At 34.2% G+C, this 22,474-nt stretch overlaps 4 protein-coding genes across 4 annotated transcripts; all 4 read left to right on the top strand.

Moving 5' to 3' along the window:
* The first annotated feature begins 5,787 nt into the window (after nt 1-5,787).
* Nucleotides 5,788-6,195, top strand: LOC131651326 (uncharacterized). The gene has a single exon (XM_058920991.1). It carries the CDS (start codon nt 5,788-5,790, stop codon nt 6,193-6,195), a length of 408 nt encoding a protein of 135 aa, XP_058776974.1.
* Nucleotides 6,196-6,303: 108 nt separating this feature from the next.
* LOC131651325 (uncharacterized) lies at nt 6,304-7,110 on the top strand. Its single transcript, XM_058920989.1, has 2 exons — nt 6,304-6,602; nt 6,708-7,110. Exons 1-2 carry the CDS (start codon nt 6,304-6,306, stop codon nt 7,108-7,110), a joined length of 702 nt encoding a protein of 233 aa, XP_058776972.1.
* A 513-nt stretch (nt 7,111-7,623) lies between these two features.
* Nucleotides 7,624-8,442, top strand: LOC131651324 (uncharacterized). The gene has a single exon (XM_058920988.1). It carries the CDS (start codon nt 7,624-7,626, stop codon nt 8,440-8,442), a length of 819 nt encoding a protein of 272 aa, XP_058776971.1.
* Nucleotides 8,443-20,196: 11,754 nt separating this feature from the next.
* On the top strand, nt 20,197-22,190 carry LOC131648239 (3-ketoacyl-CoA synthase 3-like). The gene has a single exon (XM_058918013.1). It carries the CDS (start codon nt 20,595-20,597, stop codon nt 22,017-22,019), a length of 1,425 nt encoding a protein of 474 aa, XP_058773996.1. The 5' UTR covers nt 20,197-20,594; the 3' UTR covers nt 22,020-22,190.
* Nucleotides 22,191-22,474: the final 284 nt, after the last annotated feature.

Below are 22,474 nucleotides of genomic sequence, written 5' to 3'. Positions count from 1 at the left end.
GCTTGTGGTTTCATATTTGATTTATGTTGTTGTTGATTTGATGAAAAAATTGGTGAGGAAAAGATGTTGTTTTGATTGGAAAAAGTGAAAGAAGAAAACACAGGAAACTAGGAAAGGAAGGACGAGAGAGAGAGAGAGAGAGAGAGAGAGAGAGAGAGAGAGAGAGAGAGAGAGAGAGAGAGTTTGGAAGGAAGAAAGAAGACAAAACAAAAAACCTGTTGTTGTTTCTTTCTTTCATTCTTTATTAATATACTTTCATTCTTTATTAATATACTTGTTTTGATTTTTTAAGATTAAAACTTAAGGGGGAGCCACTTGTTTTTTACTTGTTTGCTGTCATTAACCTGTCAAGCAATTTACTACTTGACTTTTTATTTTTTAGAATGTTGCTGCAGGTTGCAATTTACTACTTGCTTTTTGTTTTTTAGAATATTGTTGTAGGTTGTTTAATTTATCTTGTATTAGTGGTTTAGAATTCTCTTGTTTAGAATTCTCTTCTTTATTAATAAATTTTCTTTAGCTATTTCAAAAAAAATTGTTTTTTGTTTTTTTTTATTATTAAAAATTGTCACTTATCAAGCAATTTTGGTTCTTATGATTATTAATTGTTAATTTAGTATTAACTTAAGATCGTTTAATTTCAGAGATGAGGAGATTTTTAGTTGATAGAGCAAGTATTGAGAATGTGAATGTTGTGCAACCGGAAGCCGAATTAGAATCTGTGAGATATTGGATCGCACTCTAGTATTGTCGAAGGGTAGCTTCTTGGTTCGACAGTTCGACAGAGTTAAGCATGAAGTCGAAGGATTGTTCACATGCTGGTGTCGAAGTGTGCATGCTGTAGTCGAAGATGGGTCTAGCATGCAGATGTCGAAGATGCTAGGTTTGTTAGCATGTTAAATTAGGTTTTAGTGTTTAAACCCTAATTTGTTAAGTTAGCTTGTTTATTAAGTTGGCTTGTGTAATGGGCCTTGCTGAAAAAGCCCATTAGTTAGTATGTTAGGTTTTATTATAAATAGCATACTAGTCTCTCATCATTGCTAAGCTGCAAATCCTAATTTAGGGTGAGAGAGGTTATTTGTTATTCTTGTAAACTTGTAATCTTGTTTTAAGAGAAAGTGAAAGAATAGCAGTTATAACCAATTCTTGTGTTCCTCTTCTTCCTTGTCCTTTATTCTTCCTTGTTTTATACTTTGTTCTTGGCATTGAATTCACAACAAATTGGTGCGGTGAGCGTGGAGAAGATGCCTTCAACAAAATATGAGATTGAAAAGTTCACTGGAGTGAATGATTTCGGTCTGTGGCGCTTGAAGATGAAAGCCCTACTGGTTCAGCAGGGTTGTTTGGAAGCGTTGAAGGGAGAGGCAGCCATGAATGCTGCATTAACGGCAGTGGAGAAGACAACTATGATCGAGAAAGCACACAGCGCAATTCTGTTGAGCCTTGGTGATAAGGTTCTACGACAGGTATCAAAGGAGACGACGGCATCAGGGTTATGGGCGAAACTTGAAAGTTTGTATATGACCAAATCGCTGGTAAATCGACTCTACCTGAAGCAGGCTTTGTATTCATTCAAGATGGTTGAAGACAAAGTATTGGCTGAGCAGTTGGATATGTTCAACAAGCTGATTCTTGATCTTGAAAATATTGATGTGAAGATCGATGATGAAGATCAAGCGCTGTTACTATTGTGTTCTTTACCTCGATCACATGCTCACTTCAAAGAAACTCTCTTGTATGGAAGGGAGTCCCTGACGTTTGAAGAAGTTCAATCAGCCTTGTACTCTAAGGACTTGAATGAACGAAAGGAGCATAAACCTTCGATTGTTGGCGAAGGTTTGGCCGTTAAAGGAAAACTCTTACGAAAGGATGGTAAGTTCGACAAGAAGAAAGGCAAAAGCCAGTCGAAGACTTACAGTGGCGAAGCATCTGGCATTCGATGCTACCATTGTAAGAAGGAGGGTCACACAAGAAAGGTGTGCCCTGAACGCTTGAAATATCATGGAGGTAAGGATAATGGCAACGCTGCCATTGTTCAAGATGATTTCGAATCATCTGATGTTCTTGTGGTTTCAAGCAGTGACTCTAAGAAGGAGTGGATTATGGATTCAGGTTGCACTTGGCACATGACTCCAAACAAAGACTTGTTCGAGGAATTATGTGATCAAGATGGTGGATCAGTATTGCTGGGAAACAACAAGGCTTGCAAGATTGCAAGTGTTGGATCTGTGAGATTCAAGCTCCATGATGAGTCAATAAGGTTGTTGACTGAAGTCAGGTATGTTCCTGATTTGAAGAGAAATCTGCTTTCTCTTGGTGAATTCGACAAGAAAGGATATGTTTTCCAAGGAGAGAAAAGTATCCTAAGAGTCATGAGGGGTTCGAAGGAAGTTTTGAGAGGCGTGAAGAAACAAGGCTTGTATACCCTTGAGGCTGAAGTTGTAAGTGGTTCGACAAATGTTGTATCCACGAAACCTTTGTCGAAGACAGAAATCTGGCACATGAGATTGGGCCATGTCAGTGAAAGGGGTCTGGTCGAATTAGGGAAACAAAATCTGCTTGGTGGAGACAAAGTCGAAAAGCTGAAGTTTTGTGAACCCTGTGTACTTGGAAAATCTTGCAGAGTGAAGTTCAACAAAGGCAAACAAAGAACACATGGATCCCTTGATTACATCCATGCTGATCTTTGGGGGCCTGCAAGGTGTGCATCACATTCAGGAGCAAGGTATTTTCTATCCATAGTAGATGATTATTCCAGAAAATTATGGGTATTCATCCAGAAGACTAAGGATGAAACTTTTGAGAATTTCAAAAGTTGGAAGACTCTGGTTGAAAATCAGACTAGCAGGAAGGTCAAGAGGTTGAGAACCGACAATGGCCTTGAATTTTGCAATGAGGCATTCGACAGTTTTTGTGCTGCCTTTGGTATTGCAAGGCACAGAACTACTGCAGGTACTCCACAACAAAATGGTTTGGCTGAAAGATTTAATCGAACTATTTTGGAGAGAGTCAGATGCATGTTGACTAGTGCGGGGTTAAAGAAGGTGTTCTGGGCTGAGGCTGTTTCGACAGCAACATATCTGATAAACAGATGTCCTTCGACAGCGTTAGATATGAAGACACCTGAAGAAGTTTGGTCGGGACATCCACCAGATCTCGACAAACTGAGAGTATTTGGCTGCGTAGCCTATGCTCACATTAGGCAAGACAAGGTCGAACCTAGACCTCTGAAATGCATGTTCATGGGATACCCTGAAGGAGTCAAAGCTTATAGGCTATGGTGCCTAGAGCCAGGTCACAGGAGGTGTATCACCAGTCGAGATGTAGTTTTCAATGAAGCTGAAATGGCTTTTAAGAAAACTGATGATGTTGGTCGAAGTACAGAAACATCTGACGAAGAGCTGGAACAGGTAGAGATTCCTGTTGAGGTGGAGCATGTTGATGCTGAATTGCATATCCCAGATGAAATCGAAGAAGAAGCAGAAGATGCCGAAGTTGAGGAAACTGACGATGACTACCTATTGTCGAGAGATAGGTCGAGAAGAGTCATCAAGCCACCTCAGAGACTTGGATATGCAGATCTTATAGCTTATGCCTTAATCTCTGCAAGTGAGGTTCTAGACGAAGAACCTAGAGACTATAAGGAAGTTATGAGGAGTCGAAATAAGACTGAATGGCTGAAGGCCATGGATGATGAGATGAAATCTCTTCATGATAATCATACTTGGGAACTGATCAAGAAACCTGTTGGGGCAAGGTTAGTCAGCTGTAAATGGATTTTCAAAGTTAAGGAAGGAATTGAAGGAGTGACGTCGAAAAGATACAAGGCAAGGTTAGTTGCAAGGGGTTTCACTCAGAAAGAAGGTGTCGACTTCAATGATGTGTTTTCTCCTGTTGTGAAGCATAGGTCCATTCGAATGTTGCTTGCCATGGTGGCACAGTTCGATCTTGAACTGGAACAGATGGATGTGAAGACCGTGTTCTTGTATGGTGATCTAGATGAAACGATCCTGATGAGGCAACCTGAAGGGTATGTCGAAAAGGGGAAGGAAGATTATGTGTGCAAGTTAAAGAGATCTTTGTATGGGCTGAAACAATCTCCTCGACAGTGGAATAGGAGATTCGACAAGTTCATGGCACGCATAAGTTTCATTAGAAGTCAGTTCGACCACTGCGTTTACTTCAGATTTCGACCTGGTAATTCATTTGTTATTTTGTTACTTTATGTGGATGATATTCTCATAGCAAGCAACAGTGTCGAAGATGTGATGAGGGTGAAGGCTGAACTTAATAAGGAGTTCGATATGAAGGATCTGGGAGCTGCTTCCAGGATTCTTGGAATTGACATTCGAAGAGATAGAAAGAAGTCGAAGTTATGCCTATCTCAAGAGGAATATCTACGGAAGATTCTTGAAAAGTTTGGTATGTCGAATTCGAAGCCAGTTGTGACTCCAACAAACCCTCAATTCAAGCTGAGTATTGATCAGTGTCCCAGTACTGATGTCGAAAGAGCCTATATGAATAGCATCCCATATGCTAATATAGTTGGTTCTTTGATGTATGCTATGGTCTGTACTAGACCCGACATAGCATACACAGTAAGTCTTGTAAGCAGGTACATGGCGAATCCTGGAAAGGCTCACTGGCAAGCATTGAAGTGGATTTTAAGGTACATAAATGGGTCTCTGAATAGAGTCCTAATTTATGGTGGAGCCTTGGGTGAAGATAGTAAAGCAGTAATAGAAGGATATGTCGACTCTGATTATGCAGGTTGTATGGATTCCAGAAAATCTATTTCTGGATATGTTTTCACTATGTTTGGCACTGCAATTAGTTGGAAAGCAACACTTCAGAAGGTTGTTGCTCTATCAACCACTGAAGCGGAATATATTGCTTTAACTGAAGCTGTGAAAGAAGCATTGTGGCTTGAAGGTTTTGCGAAGGAGCTGAAACTTCAAGGTCGAGGTATCACTGTTAAATGTGATAGTCAAAGTGCAATACACCTGTCGAAGAATTCAGCCTATCATGAGCGAACTAAGCACATTGATGTGAGGTTGCATTTCGTCAGAGGAGTAATCGAGCGTGGAGAAGTCCAAGTGCTGAAGGTTTCGACTAAAGACAATGCTGCTGATATGATCACCAAGACATTGCCGAGTTGCAAGTTTTTCCACTGTATGCAGTTGATAAAGCTGCATAAAGAAAGCTAGTTTGTTCCTTGACGTTGTAGAGTTAGGTCCAAGGTGGAGATTTGTGAGATATTGGATCGAACTCTAGTATTGTCGAAGGGTAGCTTCTTGGTTCGACAGTTCGACAGAGTTAAGCATGAAGTCGAAGGATTGTTCACATGCTGGTGTCGAAGTGTGCATGTTGTAGTCGAAGATGGGTCTAGCATGCAGATGTCGAAGATGCTAGGGTTGTTAGCATGTTAAATTAGGTTTTAGAGTTTAAACCCTAATTTGTTAAGTTAGCTTGTTTATTAAGTTGGCTTGTGTAATGGGCCTTGCTGAAAAAGCCCATTAGTTAGTATGTTAGGTTTTATTATAAATAGCATACTAGTCTCTCATCATTGCTAAGCTGCAAATCCTAATTTAGGGTGAGAGAGGTTATTTGTTATTCTTGTAAACTTGTAATCTTGTTTTAAGAGAAAGTGAAAGAATAGCAGTTATAACCAATTCTTGTGTTCCTCTTCTTCCTTGTCCTTTATTCTTCCTTGTCCTTTATTCTTCCTTGTTTTATACTTTGTTCTTGGCATTGAATTCACAACAGAATCACTGTCTAATTTGGTTAATGAGTTTAACCAAAAATGAGATTGTGCGTGATCCGGGTTGTAGAAAACAAATTAATGAGTATGCTCCGGATATTCAAGACCAAGTGAGGAGGGCATATATATTGAAGGGTCCAATGCAACCAGATTTGTCAAGCTTTCCTCGTACTCCATTTGGAAGTGTTAAAAGGGCATTTAGTAAATCATGGTATAAGAGTTATACATGGTTAGAATACAGTGAGATCAAGGATGCAACTTATTATTTTTATTGCTTTCTCTTTAAGCAACCTGGGAGGGCCGAACACTTTGATTTTGAAGTCTTCACTAAAAGCGGATATAGAGATTGGAAGCATGCGTCTAAAAGCTTTAAAGATCATGTTGGTAGTCATAATAGTTTGCACAACTCATGTGTCAAGAACTATGATGATTAGAATAATCAAAGACAAAGTGTGGCAAGTAAGTTTGCTAAAGCAACCAAGGAATCAGAAGAATTGTATAAGATTCGTTTGACTTGTTCTCTAGATTGTTCAAGATATCTCATGGCACAAGGCCTGGCTTTTCGGGGCCATGATGAATCCTCTACTTCTCTAAATAAGGGCAATTTTAGAGAGATGGTAGATTGGGTAAAATCTTCGAACGAGCAAGTGAGGGATGCTTTTGACCGTGGTGAAAAAAATTGCACAATGACTTCCGGTGACATTCAAAAGGAGCTTGCAATGTGTTGTGCACATGAAGTTACCAAGGTGATTATGGAAGAGCTTGGTGATAATCAATTCTCCGTGCTTATTGATGAGTCACATGATCTATCTATCAAAGAGCAAATGGCGGTGATGTTGAGGTTAGTAGTTGTATTTTCTAATTTCCAATTTTCATTACCAATTATTCTCTATGCTGCCAAGTAAAATTGTTGAATTTGTTTTATGTTTTTGAATGACAAAGGGAGTGTTGTGGAACAATTTATTGCTCTACATCATGTCAAAGATACTACATCTGATTCATTAAAGGATGCTCTTTATGGTATTCTCGATAAGTACACATTATCTATTTTAAGGATACGAGGGCAAGGATATGATGGAGCTTCAAATATGAGAGGTGAATTTAATGGTTTGCAAAGAAAGATTCTAGATGAAAACCCTTATGCTTTCTATGTTCATTGTTATGCTCACCGTTTGCAATTGGTTGTTGTGTCTGTTGCCAGTAGTTGCTCATCTATTTATGATTTCTTTGAGTACATCTCCTTGATTGTGACCACAACAAGTGCATCTTGTATAGGGATGGAAAAAAAAACCCATACCCGCGGGTATCCGCGGATAAAATCTGTCACGGGCACAGGTTGGATAGCTTAACGGGTATCCACGGGTATTATAAACGGATATTTAGTTATCCGTTTACTTACGGGTACGGATACGGATTTGATGATATCCATATCCGTGAGTATCCATGTCCGTTAATAGTGATTAAAATTACTTAAATATCATTTTAAAATTAGTATACTTGAATATCTTTTTAATATCAATTAGTATACTTAAATATTCTTTTAACATTTTCTCACATTCTACATCAATATTCTTTATAAGATGCTTTTGAATTTAATATAGTAAATGTATAACACATAATTTTCTATTAATAAAAAGATAAATTTTCTATTCAATACATAAAAAATTAGTAAATTTCAACAAAAAAAGTATCCATGGGTATCCATAAATACCGGCGGATATTTAAAATATCACGGATACCCACCCGACAGATATCCACACGGGTATGGAGCGGATATGGATATCATTTTTATTAAACGGATGGATAGCGGAAGACTAGTATCCGTACCCATGGGTATCCATTGCCATCCCTAATCTTGTAAGATGAGGGATGCTTTGACTGAGGCACAACACCAATATATTTTAAATAAACTTGAGAGCGGTGAGATATCTAGAGGAAGGTGCTTGCACCAATCATATAGTCTCACCAGACCCGAAGATACTAGATGGGGTTCACATCATACTACATTACTTCGTTTGGATCAAATGTGGTCCTCAGTGTTAAATGTGCTCAGTATGGTTGATGAAGATGAACGTGGACCATCTCAAGCAGTGGGTTTAATAGAAAAAATGGAGAACTTTAAATTTGCTTTTATTTTGAAGTTAATGCTAAAGTTGTTTGGTATCACAAACAAACTTTCAAATGTCTTGCGAAGAAAAGATCTTAATATTGTGATTGCCGTGGAATTAGTTGATGATGTCAAAGCTCGGTTGGCCACAATGAGAGATAGCGGTTGGGATAGTTTATTTTCCGATGTCCAAGAATTTTGTGTTGCTAGAGGTATTCCAGTTCTAAATATGGATGACGAAATACCGGTTCGGGGTCGTTCAAGGGTAGAAGGGAGGACTATAACTAATCTTTATCATTACCGTGCAGAGATGTTTTATGTTGCTATTGACAAAATATGTGTGGAGATGGATCACCACTTTAGTGAAGGAAGTAACATTATCCTTGATTGTTTCTCATGTCTTGGCCCCAATAACTCTTTCTCTAAGTTTGATGTTGATAAGCTTGCTCGCCTTGCTGATATTTATCATGCAGACTTTTCTGATGATGACCGTGAAACAATAAAGGATCAACTTGAGACTTATGTTCTTCAAGTGAAAAGAAATGCTTCATTTTCCACTTGTGAAGATGTTTAAAGTTTGGCTATGAAGATGGTTCAAACTGAGAAACATTTGGTATTTCCGTTGGTTTACAAACTTATTGAGTTAGCTTTGATATTGCCGGTGTCTACAACATCCGTTGAAAGAGCTTTCTCAGCAATGAAGATTATCAAGTCTAAATTGCGCAATAAGATCAACGATGTGTGGTTTAATGACTTGATGGTATGTTACACCGAGCGGGAGATATTCAAGTCACTTGATGATGTTGATATTATTCGAACATTCACCTCAAAGAAGTCTTGGAAATGACATTTGCCTCGTGATTTTATTTAACTCGTTATTGTAAGTTTATGTTTTATCTCTTTTATTTTAAACTATAATTTTGTTGACAAAATGACGATTCTCTTTTATTTTGATTGATGATTATTTATATATTATATACAATATGAATTTGCCGTCTTTACATTTTTGCCCAGGCTTTATTGTAAGTTTATGTTTTATCTCTTTTATTTTAAACTATAATTTTGTTGACAAAATGACGATTCTCTTTTATTTTGATTGATGATTATTTATATATTATATACAATATGAATTTGCCGTCTTTACATTTTTGCCCAGGCTTTATAATTTTTCTGGCTCCGCCACTGCTCGAGTTCAATTCTTTTTTAGAACTAATTTTTGATTTTTTTGATTTTTTTAATCAAAGAATATATTATAAATTTAAAAAAAAAACTATCATTTACAAAGGTGATCAATGATCCAACCCTCCAAAAAGACTACAAGCAACTTAGAGCATCAAAAAAGCTATATGTTTCCTTAGCTTGGCTGATTCTGAGCCTCTATACATCACATTCTCTATAATCTCTTCACTAGTATCTATTGGTGTAATTCTATGAGTGTGCTGTCCACAAATCAAGTAATTCCTATAGCGCCATAAGCCATAAATCGTCTCAGCAATGACAATCTTTAACACTTTAAATCTTCAGCCTTGTTAGCCGGATTTTTTTGATATTTTTAAATCTAAATTGTTTAAAAATAAATTGAAAAATAAAAAGAAATTTATTATTTAAAAAATGAAAAAAAATACAAGCAGTCCAGTCACGGCTTAAAAGTAAGAAAAATCCGATTTGACAAAAATATTAACAGAAGAACTAATATGACCCGGTTAAATTTTCTAAGGGATTAAATCGAGTCCTTTTATTTGTGGAGGATCAATTTGGAGTTTGTAGTTTTTGTGAGGAACCAAAATGGGCATTCACACAAAATTAAAATATAAATAAGCTTTGTTTCAAATCTTATTTGAAACAATTTTTCTGCTTAAAATTATATTTATTAGACAAACCGCGAGAGAAAAAACGTGCGGTTCAGTTGACTTTCAAAAATAAAACCGAAACAAACTAAACCAAACTAATGCGATTTGAGTTGGTTTGGTTTGGTCGATTTTTTATAAAAAAAGTTATTGAGTCATACATACACATATAGAGGAAAATATAATTTTGTGTTTAATCATTCATATATTACCCTAAAAAAGATTATAATTGTCAAAAAAATTATTTGATACATAAAAATGCATCTTACAATTTTATTTTAGGTCTAAAGAATAATATACAAGAAATTGCATTCGTAAATAAATATTATACAAAGAATACGATAAAATATATTTTGTCAAAATAGTATTTGTAAATGAATAACAATTTATTTTTTGATAATATATAAATTAAAATAAATATCATACAAAAAGAATATGATAAAATATGCACATAATATTAGTTGTTTCTCTAAAAAAATATAAAAAAAATCTATATTAGTTAGTAAGATTTTGTAACATAATGGAGTTTGGTTTGGTTTGCAAAATACAAGCCGCAAATCAAACCGTGCGGTTCTGTTAGAAAATGACCCAAACACATCTGAATCAAATACGATTTTTTGCGGCTTCGATTTGGTTTGATTCGATTGTACGGTTTTCTATTGGGTCGGATTGATTTTGAACACCCCTAAAATAGACTTTGTTCAAAATTTATTTAAATTTGTATTTTGTACTATTTTGTTTTGAAATGACTATTTTTAGAACTTGAATTTAAAGAATTAACTTGTCAAATTATGATATTTTGAAATTTAAAAAATTTGTAGGTATTGTGATTTTTTTAGAGGTCAAGTCATCCGGTTCAAACAGTTTAATAACTATATAATTTTGTTATAGAGATTGTTTTATTCAACGGAGTTATTTGGTTTAGATTCGGTCATGCGGTTTGACCAATGATCCAGTGGTTCGTCTAGTGAATTAGTGATTCAATATTCTCTTCGATTTATTGATGAGTGTGATTTTTAAAATATTAATTCCTAACATTTTAAATAGATATGTCATCAACTTTTTTATTTGATTTTTTTATAAGTTTTTTGAAAAAAAATAAAACATTACACTATACAAATCATTTTAGAAAACAGAAACAATTAAACAAACAGCCCAAAATAATAAGAATAATTGTTGTAAGTTTGAAAATGACATGTATTTATTTAAAAAAACATAATATTTCACGAAAAGATAAGTATAAAGAAACTGATGGGGTATTAATTAAGTATTAATAGAATTAGTTGAGCACTGATGTTGACTAAGACAATGATATCGCAATATTTGTATGACTAATTCTTCAAATCCAAAACCAGAGACAGATATTGTTACCAGCATCATTTTCAAATTGACTTTATATATGAAGTCAGAACTTAGAAGCCAAGACTAAATTCCCCACTGAATGCAACACCTAACAAACTCACTTATGGAGGATTGACCAAATTTATTTTAGAGATGTACTCCTTTGCAATTCTATTATTTATTGTTTAAGAAAATGTCTTGTCCTTATTTATGAGTAAAAGAAATAAATCTTAGAGTATTTATTTTTTAAATTATTTTTACCTTTATTTCAAAATAATTTTTATATTTATAAAAATTATTGATTCTAAAATAAGTATTCTTTTCAGTTTTCAATGCTGCTGATAGATTAGTGTGTATAAAATTATAAAATGAAAGTCCTAAATTAGTTGTAACCTTAAGCTGACAAATATGAAATTATAGAATAAAATTTTTATTAAATAAAATTACAAAAATGTCAGTTTTTTATTAATTATATTTAAATCCTCTGGCTAAGAGAAAGTTTGACAAGTATAACCTGCTTCATCAACATCATCAGAATCGAAGATGACTGGCCCTTTCGCCTTTCTTATTCTTGATCTCCTCTTCCTGAGAGCTCTCCTGGGTCTCAAAGATTCGGTAACAAGGTCTCTTTCAATGACTTGGACCTCTACAGCCACAACAACTTCTGTTCTCTCAATATTGGATGAAGTACTCATTTTCTGTTTTGGTTCTTCCTCTTCTTTGATCTCTTTGGATAAAATTTCAACAGACGTACTCATTGTGATTCTTCCTCTTCTGTTTTTTTTGGATGAAGTTCTTTCGCTTTTATATTGATTCTTCTGATTCTTCCTCTTCTCTGATCTTTGAAAGTCTAAAAGCCAAAAGATTTCACGCATGTCAAGTTTTCTTCTAATTATTGCTTCTTTAATTCCCACGTTTTCTTATCTTGGAAGTTGGAAAGATCTTTTGGTTGACTAGCTACCTCGAGCTGTTGAATGATTACATATCTTTGTCATTTCAAATTTATTTTTCCCTTCTTTAATATTTCTTCCACTCCTTTTTTGTTGATAGTATTTTGGAGTACTTTTTAATTATCGTTTCCATATGGATTGATGAGATATTATCGTTGTTCTACAGTTTATAATGTCGTGAGTTAGAGTTATCTTTAGGGTTGGTCTTATCAAAGTTCATTCACAAGTTTTTAGTAGCAAAGAGTAAATTCAGAAAGTTTTAAGGATGTACAAACGTATCAAGACTTGATTTCATCAACCTAATTTGTGTGTCTCCCAATAATCATGCATATGAACTCATTACTAATCAATATTATCACGTATCGTTGGTCTATACCGTCCGTGTCCAAAACAGTATAGCATGTTTTACCGTATTGTTTAACCAACGACTTCTCAATCGATCAAACAACACAAATAACATTTATAAATCGATACAAAGTGACTATCAATCACTAATTCCATGTCTAGACTTAGTCTTTGATAGATGATAAAGTTAGGTCAAGATACAAAAGTTGTATTTCACAAACATTTAAACCATAGCTATCCAAGAAAGCAAACATTACCATATATATTGATTAATAACTTGTTCATACACAATAATCAAAAGAAAAACATACAAAAGAAAGGAAGATTACATCTTGTCTTGATACAAAAGAGGATTTAGCTACCCATCATCATGATAGCTTGCACAAGAAGTAAGGTACAAAGATTAACGGGCATCAATCTTCAATGGATCAAAGATTCAAGCTTTTAATCTTTGTTTTTGAGTAAGAAATGGATGAGAACAGAATTTCTATGAGCTAGGTCGGTTTAGAGTAGAGGAAAATGGATTGGATTCTCACAAAATATCTAAAAGTGCTTTATACAAGTTTAGAAAGTGTAATCTCGCTAAGCGAGACACAACTCTCTAAGCGAACACGCGAGAAAAAAGAAATTTAACTCACTGGAGTGCACTAAGCGAGATGAAGCTCACTAAGCGAGCCCAAGAGGTCAAAGTTACTGCCAAGGGGTACAAAAAGAGCCATAGCGCGCGGGAATTTGCGCTAAGCGAGCTTGACAGTAAATTTTTTCATTTTTCTGACTTTTCATTTTATCCAAAGCCTCTTTTAAAGCTTCATCCAAGTTCCAATTAATGCCAAAGGTCATGAATTCTACAAATTTAAGCACAAAAGTTAGATACTCACATATTAACATACTAAAATACAAACTTACTATATTTAAGCTAATTTTCATGTAATCTTGAATAAATACTAGAGTTTGAGTTGTTAAGAACCAAAAAATTATCCACAATTATATACAAAAATTGGTCCCTAACACGTTTTACGCATAATTTGATGCAATGATATGTAGATTGTAGGTTGTTTGGTTCCTAATGAAATTGGGTCATTGATGTTATTCTTGTTGTTGTTGTTCTCAATTATTGTTGTTCTCTCTTTGTTAAGAATATTGAGTAATTACCTTGGTTATTCAAAACACCAAGTGTTAATATTGGGTGCGCCATCCAGATCTAAAAATAAGAAAAATGCTGATGTTGGAAATCAAACCCACATGCCGTTAAGTTTACTCCTCAGCATTTTAATAATCGAGGTGATAAGGGGTGGCATTTCATGACGCCCTTCGCCACCTCGCTTCAGTAGCCGAGGTCAAACGCATTTCGCATCCGACGTTAGATGTGTTTTTTATAATAGTGTCAGGGCAAGAGGATGAAAACCGCCCATGTGAGGCGAGTGTCGTCTCCCGCCTGTAGCTAGGGGCCATCTCGTCCTAAGTGTTCCCTACATTCCCAACCGTAGGAAACATGTGAAAAGACGTTTCTCGGTTAGAGAGAAGTCTATGTCAGTAGGCTAACCCATGTCTCCCTAGGAAATATAGATTAAACGATCCACCGCCGACTAATTGGGCGGTTATCATTCCCAAGAAAACCTTAAATTCAGGCTCAAAGCCCTTATAAATATGTTAACGGTTGAGGAAGACAGGTCGTAATACACACGAAATACCCCCAAAATCTATAAAGGTTCTCACCTCACGTGAGTTTTCTCTCTCTTCTTCGCAAACACCACCAAACAAGATCTCTCGCTGCCCTAAACGGCCTTAAAACTACAAAGGCATCTGGTAACTTCTACTGGTATAAGGGTACCACACACTCTCTACTTTTTTGTTAGTATAGGTGGAGCTTGCCCTTAAAGGTAAGGGAAGTTATGGAACACAATGATGTTGTGATTGACTTAGGGGATTTGGAAGCAGTGTACTTTACACTTTGTTCTAAGAATGAGTGTCTTGCTTATCCCTCTGGTGGTAGCCTCTTTGATTTGGTCCTTAGAACCTCATTAAAGAGGTGTCTTTTGGACTTCCCCTCGTTACAGACGTTTCCTGCGTGTTTATTATCAAACCATGAATGGCATATTTAAGTATCAATAATGGCCGAGTAGCACGTAACATCCAGGCGTTATACCTGGGCTGTGTCGTGACCCCTCCCATGCCTTTAGTATGCGACCCTCACATGTACCCGGCTACATATTGCCAATTGACGAGGGTACTCGGACACTATCTAAAAGGTAGTCCTTGGCTGACTTATATAGATGTCTTTCCATCCAGGATTCGGTCCAGACCGTGGCCTCATAAGTAGTAGAAAATATATATCTTCGGTCAAACATGTATGTCTCCATTGAAAAATGAAAATTAATTTTATTTTTAATAGAAATAAAAATTCAATTTTTTAGATTATTAGATCATTCTATTAATTCGATTCAATATTTATATAACTTTATTACTGAAACCTACTTAGGGCCCGTTTGTTTTGGCTTTTTTTAAAAATGATTTTTATAGTATTACCAAATTTTGTGAAAAATTTTTTACAAAAAAACTTTTTATAAAAGCTTCAAATGAAAATTTTGTTTGAATAGTTATTCTTAAAATGTGATTTAAAGTATTTCATCAATTTATGGGGAAAAAATTTGGATATCAAAATTTCAAAAAATCACTTAATTTTGAAGCTATTTCAAATAGATTTTCATAAAAATCATTTTTGAAATACAACTTTTTGAAAAAATTATGATTTTGACTAAGTTTTGGTCTTCAATTATGTATGTTTATGTTATAAGATGTCAAAATTAATGTTTCATTTTAGAAAAAACGAATATAAAAAAACTTGTAATATTTTGAAAAACAGTTTTAGAAAATATATTTTCAAAAATACAAAGAAAAAATCCATTTTTTAAAAGCTGAACTGGCCCTTATTATACTGAATCATTAGATATTACTCAAATCAATCATTCTTCAATTCCTAACTCTTAAATTTTAAGTACCGATTCCGTGACTCCATAACCTTGGTTTTTATAACATTGTACGAAACATTTCTTTTTTCATGAATAAATAAATAGAAAGAACAAAGTTTACTTTTCTGTTGCATTTACGCAGTGCTACAATACACATAAACTTGTTTATCTTAATGTGGCAACTAACATCAATTGATGCTAATCTACTAGGTACTAGTCTTTAGCTCTAGCTTTTCATGTGTTAGTGAATTATATTCACATGGTAGAATTGAATTCCTATGAATGTGTTAATTAATCTTCCTGTTTTTATTGTAACATATTATCATGGATTACTTTCTCTAACAAGTGCTTATTTAGATTCAATAGTTAGTAGTGAAGACAATTTTGATGCTATAGAGTATTGAATTCGGAATGTCGTTGTCAAACATTATAAAATATATTACACTATTATTAACAATTTTCACATAATATTATTCTTTTAATTTGTTTTTATTTATAAAAGACTGTGATTTTTTTCTTTTAATTTAAAGTTTTCACGTTATATTCTTGTTTTATTGTATTTCTTTATTATTTTTATTCTACATTTTTCAACAAGTGGTATCGGTTCGACTTAGAGGGGGGATGAAGCTGAATAATATGTTGGAACATGTGCTAGGAGGTGAAAGTTCACACTTATGGAAGAGATTGTTAGGTTTAATTGTGAGTGGTTAAGTCTCACATTGTTTATAAATAAGTATAATATTTAATTTATAAGAAAGATAACTCTTATGCATAATATCTTAAGGTTCGTGTGGAGATGCAATCTCTTTCTCGTAATTCTAGAATATTAGGTTCGTTGTTGCTATCTCACGTCTTTTAGATTCCAAAAATATTTTTTAAAGTTTTTTCAAACTTCTTTGTATATGTTTCTATTCTTAATTTGAAAAATGGGAAGAATTCTACTGACTCTAATAATTGAAGTTGCATGATCCAAATACATTTAGGGGGAGAACCTGGATACGGTTTTGTTATTTGTCTTATAAGTATTTGTTTCGTTTATATTTGTTCATTGAGTCTTCTCATCAATTTCACATCTTTCAATTGAGTTTTGAATCCATTTGTTTTTAACATGCATAATACAATTGTCTTGTATTTAAGTTTGATCACGATGTTTTAGGTCAATTGCTTGAGTTAATAGAACAAGAACCATATTTGGTATTGGTTCAAGTTATGTGGGAAGTGAAATCTCAAATCAATTTGAAAAACTTTAAAAATTGATATTTATTGTGTGTGACTCCAGTCACTCACAATTTCTGACTTGAATAAAATCAAATAGAGGAAAACATGAACTTTTTGGTGTCTTTGACTCAAATCGTAGTTTACACGTGATTCGAATCATGCAATAATGTGACTCGAATCACAAGTTGCACATCATTTGAATCACACGCATTTTTGTTAGTCACTGCCCAGTTTGATTCGAATCAGCTTTCTACATGACTCAAATCATAAACTTTTTCACGTTTTCTTGTTTGGCTCTGTCAAACTTGATTCAAATCAAGCTTTGTACATGACTCGAATCAAGCTTACGAGGTAACTCAAATCATGGGAAAATGGATAGCTTTTCTTTATGAGATCTCGTTTCACTCCATTTGCTCATTTGACTCAAATCATGAAATGTTCTTGACTTGAATCTAAGTAACTTTTTCTATCCATTTTTGTGTTTAATCTCAAGCACATATATATTTTCTTTATCATTTCATTCCCAATACAACTCACATAATTGATAACATTTTTCAGAGTCATTTTGTGAGAATTAATAACCTCTATTTTTGGAAACTCAAGACCTCTTGCAAGCAAAATTTCTAATAGCAAAAGTAGCATTAACAAATAATGTGGAACCATAGCAAGGGCAAGCTTGAGCAAGCTTGTAAGGTGGAACCACCTCTTGCACACCAAGGGTAGCATCAACATATTCTAATAGGGACACACTACTTTTCCATATTTTTCATTTGAGTTTGAAGCACTAATTCATCCTCCTTTACATGTTGTGCATTATTTTCATTCATTTGAATGTTGTTTGATTCCCTAGGATTAATAGTTAGTTCTTCAACATGTTGTTCCTTGACTAAACCTGCGTTGCCTTTTTTTGATTGCACTAAATCATCACTAGTGGTGTTATCCACTTGTTTATGGACTTTTTTTGTCTCTTTCTTCTTCTTACCATTTTTAGGCTGTGCACCATCATCCAATTTTCTTCTTTTGCAAGCTTCATAGCTATGACCAATAGTATTACACAATGAGCAGAAATCATGTATATTTTCATATTCAAGCCCAACAAAAAAAGCATAACCTTGCCTTTCTAGTAATACCTTGTATCTCAACTCCTTAGTTAGGTCCAGGTCCACCAAAACTCTTACAAATTGGCCAAAAGGTTTATCGAAACGATCTTTATTTGTTGGAGGTGATTCTTTATTTACCAATAAATTTTCATATATTCGTGAGCTTTCTTTTAAGAGCTTCAATAGTTAAAATAGAAAATATAAATCTTATCATCACAAAAGAAAATAAGAAAAAATTAATTGACATTGAAAATCAAAATCTATTTTATATACAATATCTTTTTACATTTTTTTAGATAATAGTTTTTTTTCTTCTTTTTAGAGATAGAGTTATTCGGTTAAAATTGATTGAATATTTATATAATTTAATTATTGAGATTGATTTATGTTATCGAGTCATTCAATTTTATAATAGTTACTCATGTGATTCTACCGGTGATTCTTTAGTTTCATCACTAACTCTTTGACCTTGTGACCTTAAAAGGTTAATTGAAGAGCGGATTTTAAAATATTGCATGAAACATTTTCTTTTTCTTAAATAAATTAATTAAGAAGAAGTTACATTCTCCTCCTGTAAAATTATTAAAATGATACGGACATTTTCATTAGTTTTAACAAAAAAATTCTAATCATAAACAAAAAAAATCGTAGGTAAAATCCAATGGTAAATGTTATTTTTCTTAGAATATTAATAAAAAAAGGAAGTGTTTATCTATTTAATAAAAAATTTAAAGAAAATTAGTGTTTATTTTAAAATTATAGAAGGTGTCAAGATTATTTTAATAAATTTAATGGGACAAATGTAATATCTAAATAAATAAAGGGTTAATACCATTTTACCCTCCTGTCATATAGGTCATTTCTGATTTTGCCTCCTGTAAATTTTTTTTTTTGAAAAACAACCTTGCCATTTCAAAATACTAACATTTTAGTCCCTAAAGTCAAAATCCGCAGGAAAATTCGAAAGAAAATCCGCAAGAAACCTGCAGATTTTCCTGCCGATTGACTTTAGGGGCTAAAAAGTTAGTATTTTGAAATGGCAAGCGGATTGACTTTAGGGGCTAAAAAGTTAGTATTTTGAAATGGCAAGCGGATTGATTTTAGGGGCTAAAAAGTTAGTATTTTGAAATGGCAAGGTTGTTTTTCAAAAAAATTTTTTTACATGGGGTAAACTAGAAATGACCTATATGACAGGGGTAAAATGGTAATAACCCATAAATAAATAAATAAAATAACAAAGTTTCATGTTATGTTACATTTACCCAATGCTACCAAATTACACATTAACTTGTTTATCTTAATGTGGCAACTAACATAAACTGATGCTAATCTACTAGGTATAGTTTCTAACTCCACTTTTTTCTATGTTAGTTAATGATATTCACATGGTATAATTAAAATTCCTATGAATGTCTTAATTAATCTTCCTGTTTTTGTTATAACATATGATTATAGACTACTTTCTCCAACAATTGCTAATTTAGGTACTATTGGAGCATTCAAATTGGAAGGTCAAGTAAAGTTTCAATTTTTTTGCACACCAACTGTTTGATGATATTAATTTCATTCCCATTCTAGCTTATGATTATGAATATAGACAATTAAGTATTTTTTTTAGCTTAATCTCATATGGTGGTTATACTCTGTTCTTAAATATTGAATTTTTGTTACCTATCAAAATTTTAATGTTGGTTTTTCGTACATGTATCAGTAAATATGGTCGAATTGTTGTTTCTGCTGTTATAGTTATAATATTTAGATCTGTGTTATGGTTTTAAGATTACCATGTTTTCTTCTGTTCCTCTGTCTACCCTACAATTTCTTTCTTAAATGTTAAATAACCATACTGAGTAAGCTGTGAACAATTTATGGAGCTTTGTGTCTTTACCTTTTGTTTTAAATTTCAATTCCAACTTCCACTACTGTTACAGCTTAAACTAGCTGGCCTGGAAAGCAATGTCTGGCTCATTTAGTACAACTATTATCAGAAACACAAATATTAATATTTTCACACATTTACAATTTATTTTCCCACTTTTGTGTCATCAGTATTTATTATCCACCTACATGGAAGCCTAACAAGTGATATTTATTGGTAAATTAAATTAGAATATTCTTGTTAGTAATTTGCAGAGACTAATGATCCGAAGTCATTGAGATTTTCTTAAGACGGTTAACCTCTCTTAACGAGAGGTTATCCATACATGCACACCGATCAGATATTGAACTTTGTTCTGTACTAAAATTAGAATTGTATTTGATTGGTGATGATAGACTCCAAATGCGGTGATGTTGATCTTCAATCCGGTGGCGCAAGGTGCATCTGCAAGGTCAGCACTCCAACACTCAAGTCAATTACATAATCTAAAATGAGTGGAATGAAATTATGAGATCACAAAGTTTACCTCAAGTCTAACGCGTGTTGGTTATATACGTTGGATAATTTTGAATGAACTTTGTCTAGTTAGGTTGATTATTTGAATCTATTGCGTATTAGGCCTTTGACCGGTCCAGAACAATTAGTACTAACAATTGATTTTCTTATTCATGGTTTAGATTACTTATTCTTAAGTACATGTTTGGATATCATTAAACAAATGTTAAACATGCATTTAAGCAAATCCAACTCTCAATTAGAGAATGGTAGACCAGGGAACTCTTTCCACACACATGCCCATAGTGTGACTAATTTTTTTGCTTTGTTTATTGTAATAAAAGTTGACACGGAATCTTCAAAGAGATAAGTTTGTTGGGGGTTGAGGCATAACATTTTTGTTGACATTTGCACCTTAGTCCTCCCCCCACACAGTACTCACATCTCACTCCCTTCTTATAAAGTACCTTAACCTTGTTAATTTTAATTCCACACACTCATCCAAATTAATTCATTGTAACTCAAACACACCCACAAACTCTTTTTCTCTCTCTTTCTAACTTTCTCTCTTCTCTCTCTCTAATGGAGTTTCTCTCCGTACTTTATGTTTTCACAATAATGCACTTGTGTTTCCTGATCTGGAAGTTCCTTGATCAGAGAAGGGACCAAGAGTGTTACATATTAAGCTACCAATGTTACAAGCCAGGTGATGAAAGAAAGCTTGGAAGTGATCTCTGTGGCAAGATCATAGCACACAATGAGTATATTGGTCTGAACGAGTGCAAGTTCTTCCTCAAAGCCATTGTCAACTCAGGTATTGGCGAGGAAACTTACGCGCCAAGAAACTTCATCGAAGGCCGAGCTGTGAACCCGACATTGCATGACGAAATCTCCGAGATGGAAGAGTTCTGTCATGACAGCATTGCAAAGCTTCTAAACAAATCAGGCATTTCGCCTTCGGAGATCGATGTTCTCGTGGTAAATGTATCTTTGTTCTCTTCTGTTCCTTCTTTAACTTCAAGAATCACTAACCATTACAAAATGAGAGAGGACATAAAAGCTTATAACCTCGCCGGTATGGGTTGTAGTGCTAGTCTTATCTCATTAGACATTATTCAAAACATTTTCAAGTCACAGAAAAACAAGTATGCTCTTTTGTTGACTTCAGAGTCTCTTAGCACAAACTGGTATTCAGGCAACAACAGGTCAATGATCCTAGCTAACTGTCTCTTTCGCACCGGTGGATGCGCTATTCTCCTCACGAACAAAAGATCCTTAAAGCACAAAGCTATACTGAAACTAAAGTGCTTAGTCCGAACTCATCACGGTGCAAGAGACGACGCGCATAACTGTTGTAGCCAAAAGGAAGACGAACAAGGCCGCCTCGGTTTTTACCTAGCGAAAGATCTCCCGAAAGCGGCGACACGAGCTTTCGTCGATAATCTAAGAGTATTATCACCAAAAATCTTACCAGCTAGAGAACTACTCAGGTTTCTGCTCATGTCAGTCATAAAAAAGGTAACAAAGTTTCATGTCCCTAAGTCAGCAGCAGGTGCTGGTGCAACAATGAACAAATCACCACTGAATTTCAAAACCGGTGTTGATCATTTCTGCCTCCACACAGGAGGAAAAGCGGTGATCGATGGAATTGGAATGAGCTTAGATCTGAGCGAATACGATCTGGAGCCAGCAAGAATGTCCTTGCATAGATTTGGAAACACATCAGCTAGTAGCTTATGGTATGTGCTAGGGTATATGGAAGCTAAGAAGAGGCTGAAAAAAGGTGAGAGAGTGTTGATGATAAGTTTAGGTGCTGGCTTTAAATGCAATAGCTGTTTGTGGGAGGTAATGAGAGATGTTGGTGATAGGAATGTGTGGGACGATTGCATTGATAACTATCCACCACATTCATTGGCCAACCCATTCATGGAGAAGTACGGTTGGATTAATAGTATTCAAGATGCAGACACTTTCAGACAAAAACTTGCTGAGTATTTTCTCAAGTAATGTTTGTTAAGTTAAGTTAACTTCATTTTCATTATTATTTATTTACATATAATATAAGATATTAGTACTACTTTACATGTGTAGTGTTGTATCTGATTTTTACAGAAAGTGAAGAAAAAAAAATGAAGACTAGTTTTTAGAATTCACCTCTTATATCATTACTATCATGCTTATTGTGCTTACAATTTTTTCTGTTCCCACAAGGGTTCTACCCAATAAGGTGTTTTGGTTATGAATTCTATATGAAATAAATGCTGAAACCTATCATAGTACTTGTTGTTTGAACTTTGAATTAAATAATAAAAGTGTGTTACTGTTTATCTTTAGAATACTAGGTTTTAGTTGATTAATTAATATTAATATTATAGGATTATGTTAGGTGTTTTTTCTGTTTGGGGCCTGAAAAGATGTAACATAAGGATTGTGCTTGTTTTACTAAATACATGTAATTTTCA

The sequence above is a fragment of the Vicia villosa genome, linkage group LG2 (genome assembly GCF_029867415.1).
Source record: "Vicia villosa cultivar HV-30 ecotype Madison, WI linkage group LG2, Vvil1.0, whole genome shotgun sequence".
NCBI lineage: Eukaryota > Viridiplantae > Streptophyta > Magnoliopsida > Fabales > Fabaceae > Vicia > Vicia villosa.
Note: the sequence above shows the minus strand (reverse complement) of the source record. Positions and strands in the feature narration are given on the sequence as shown.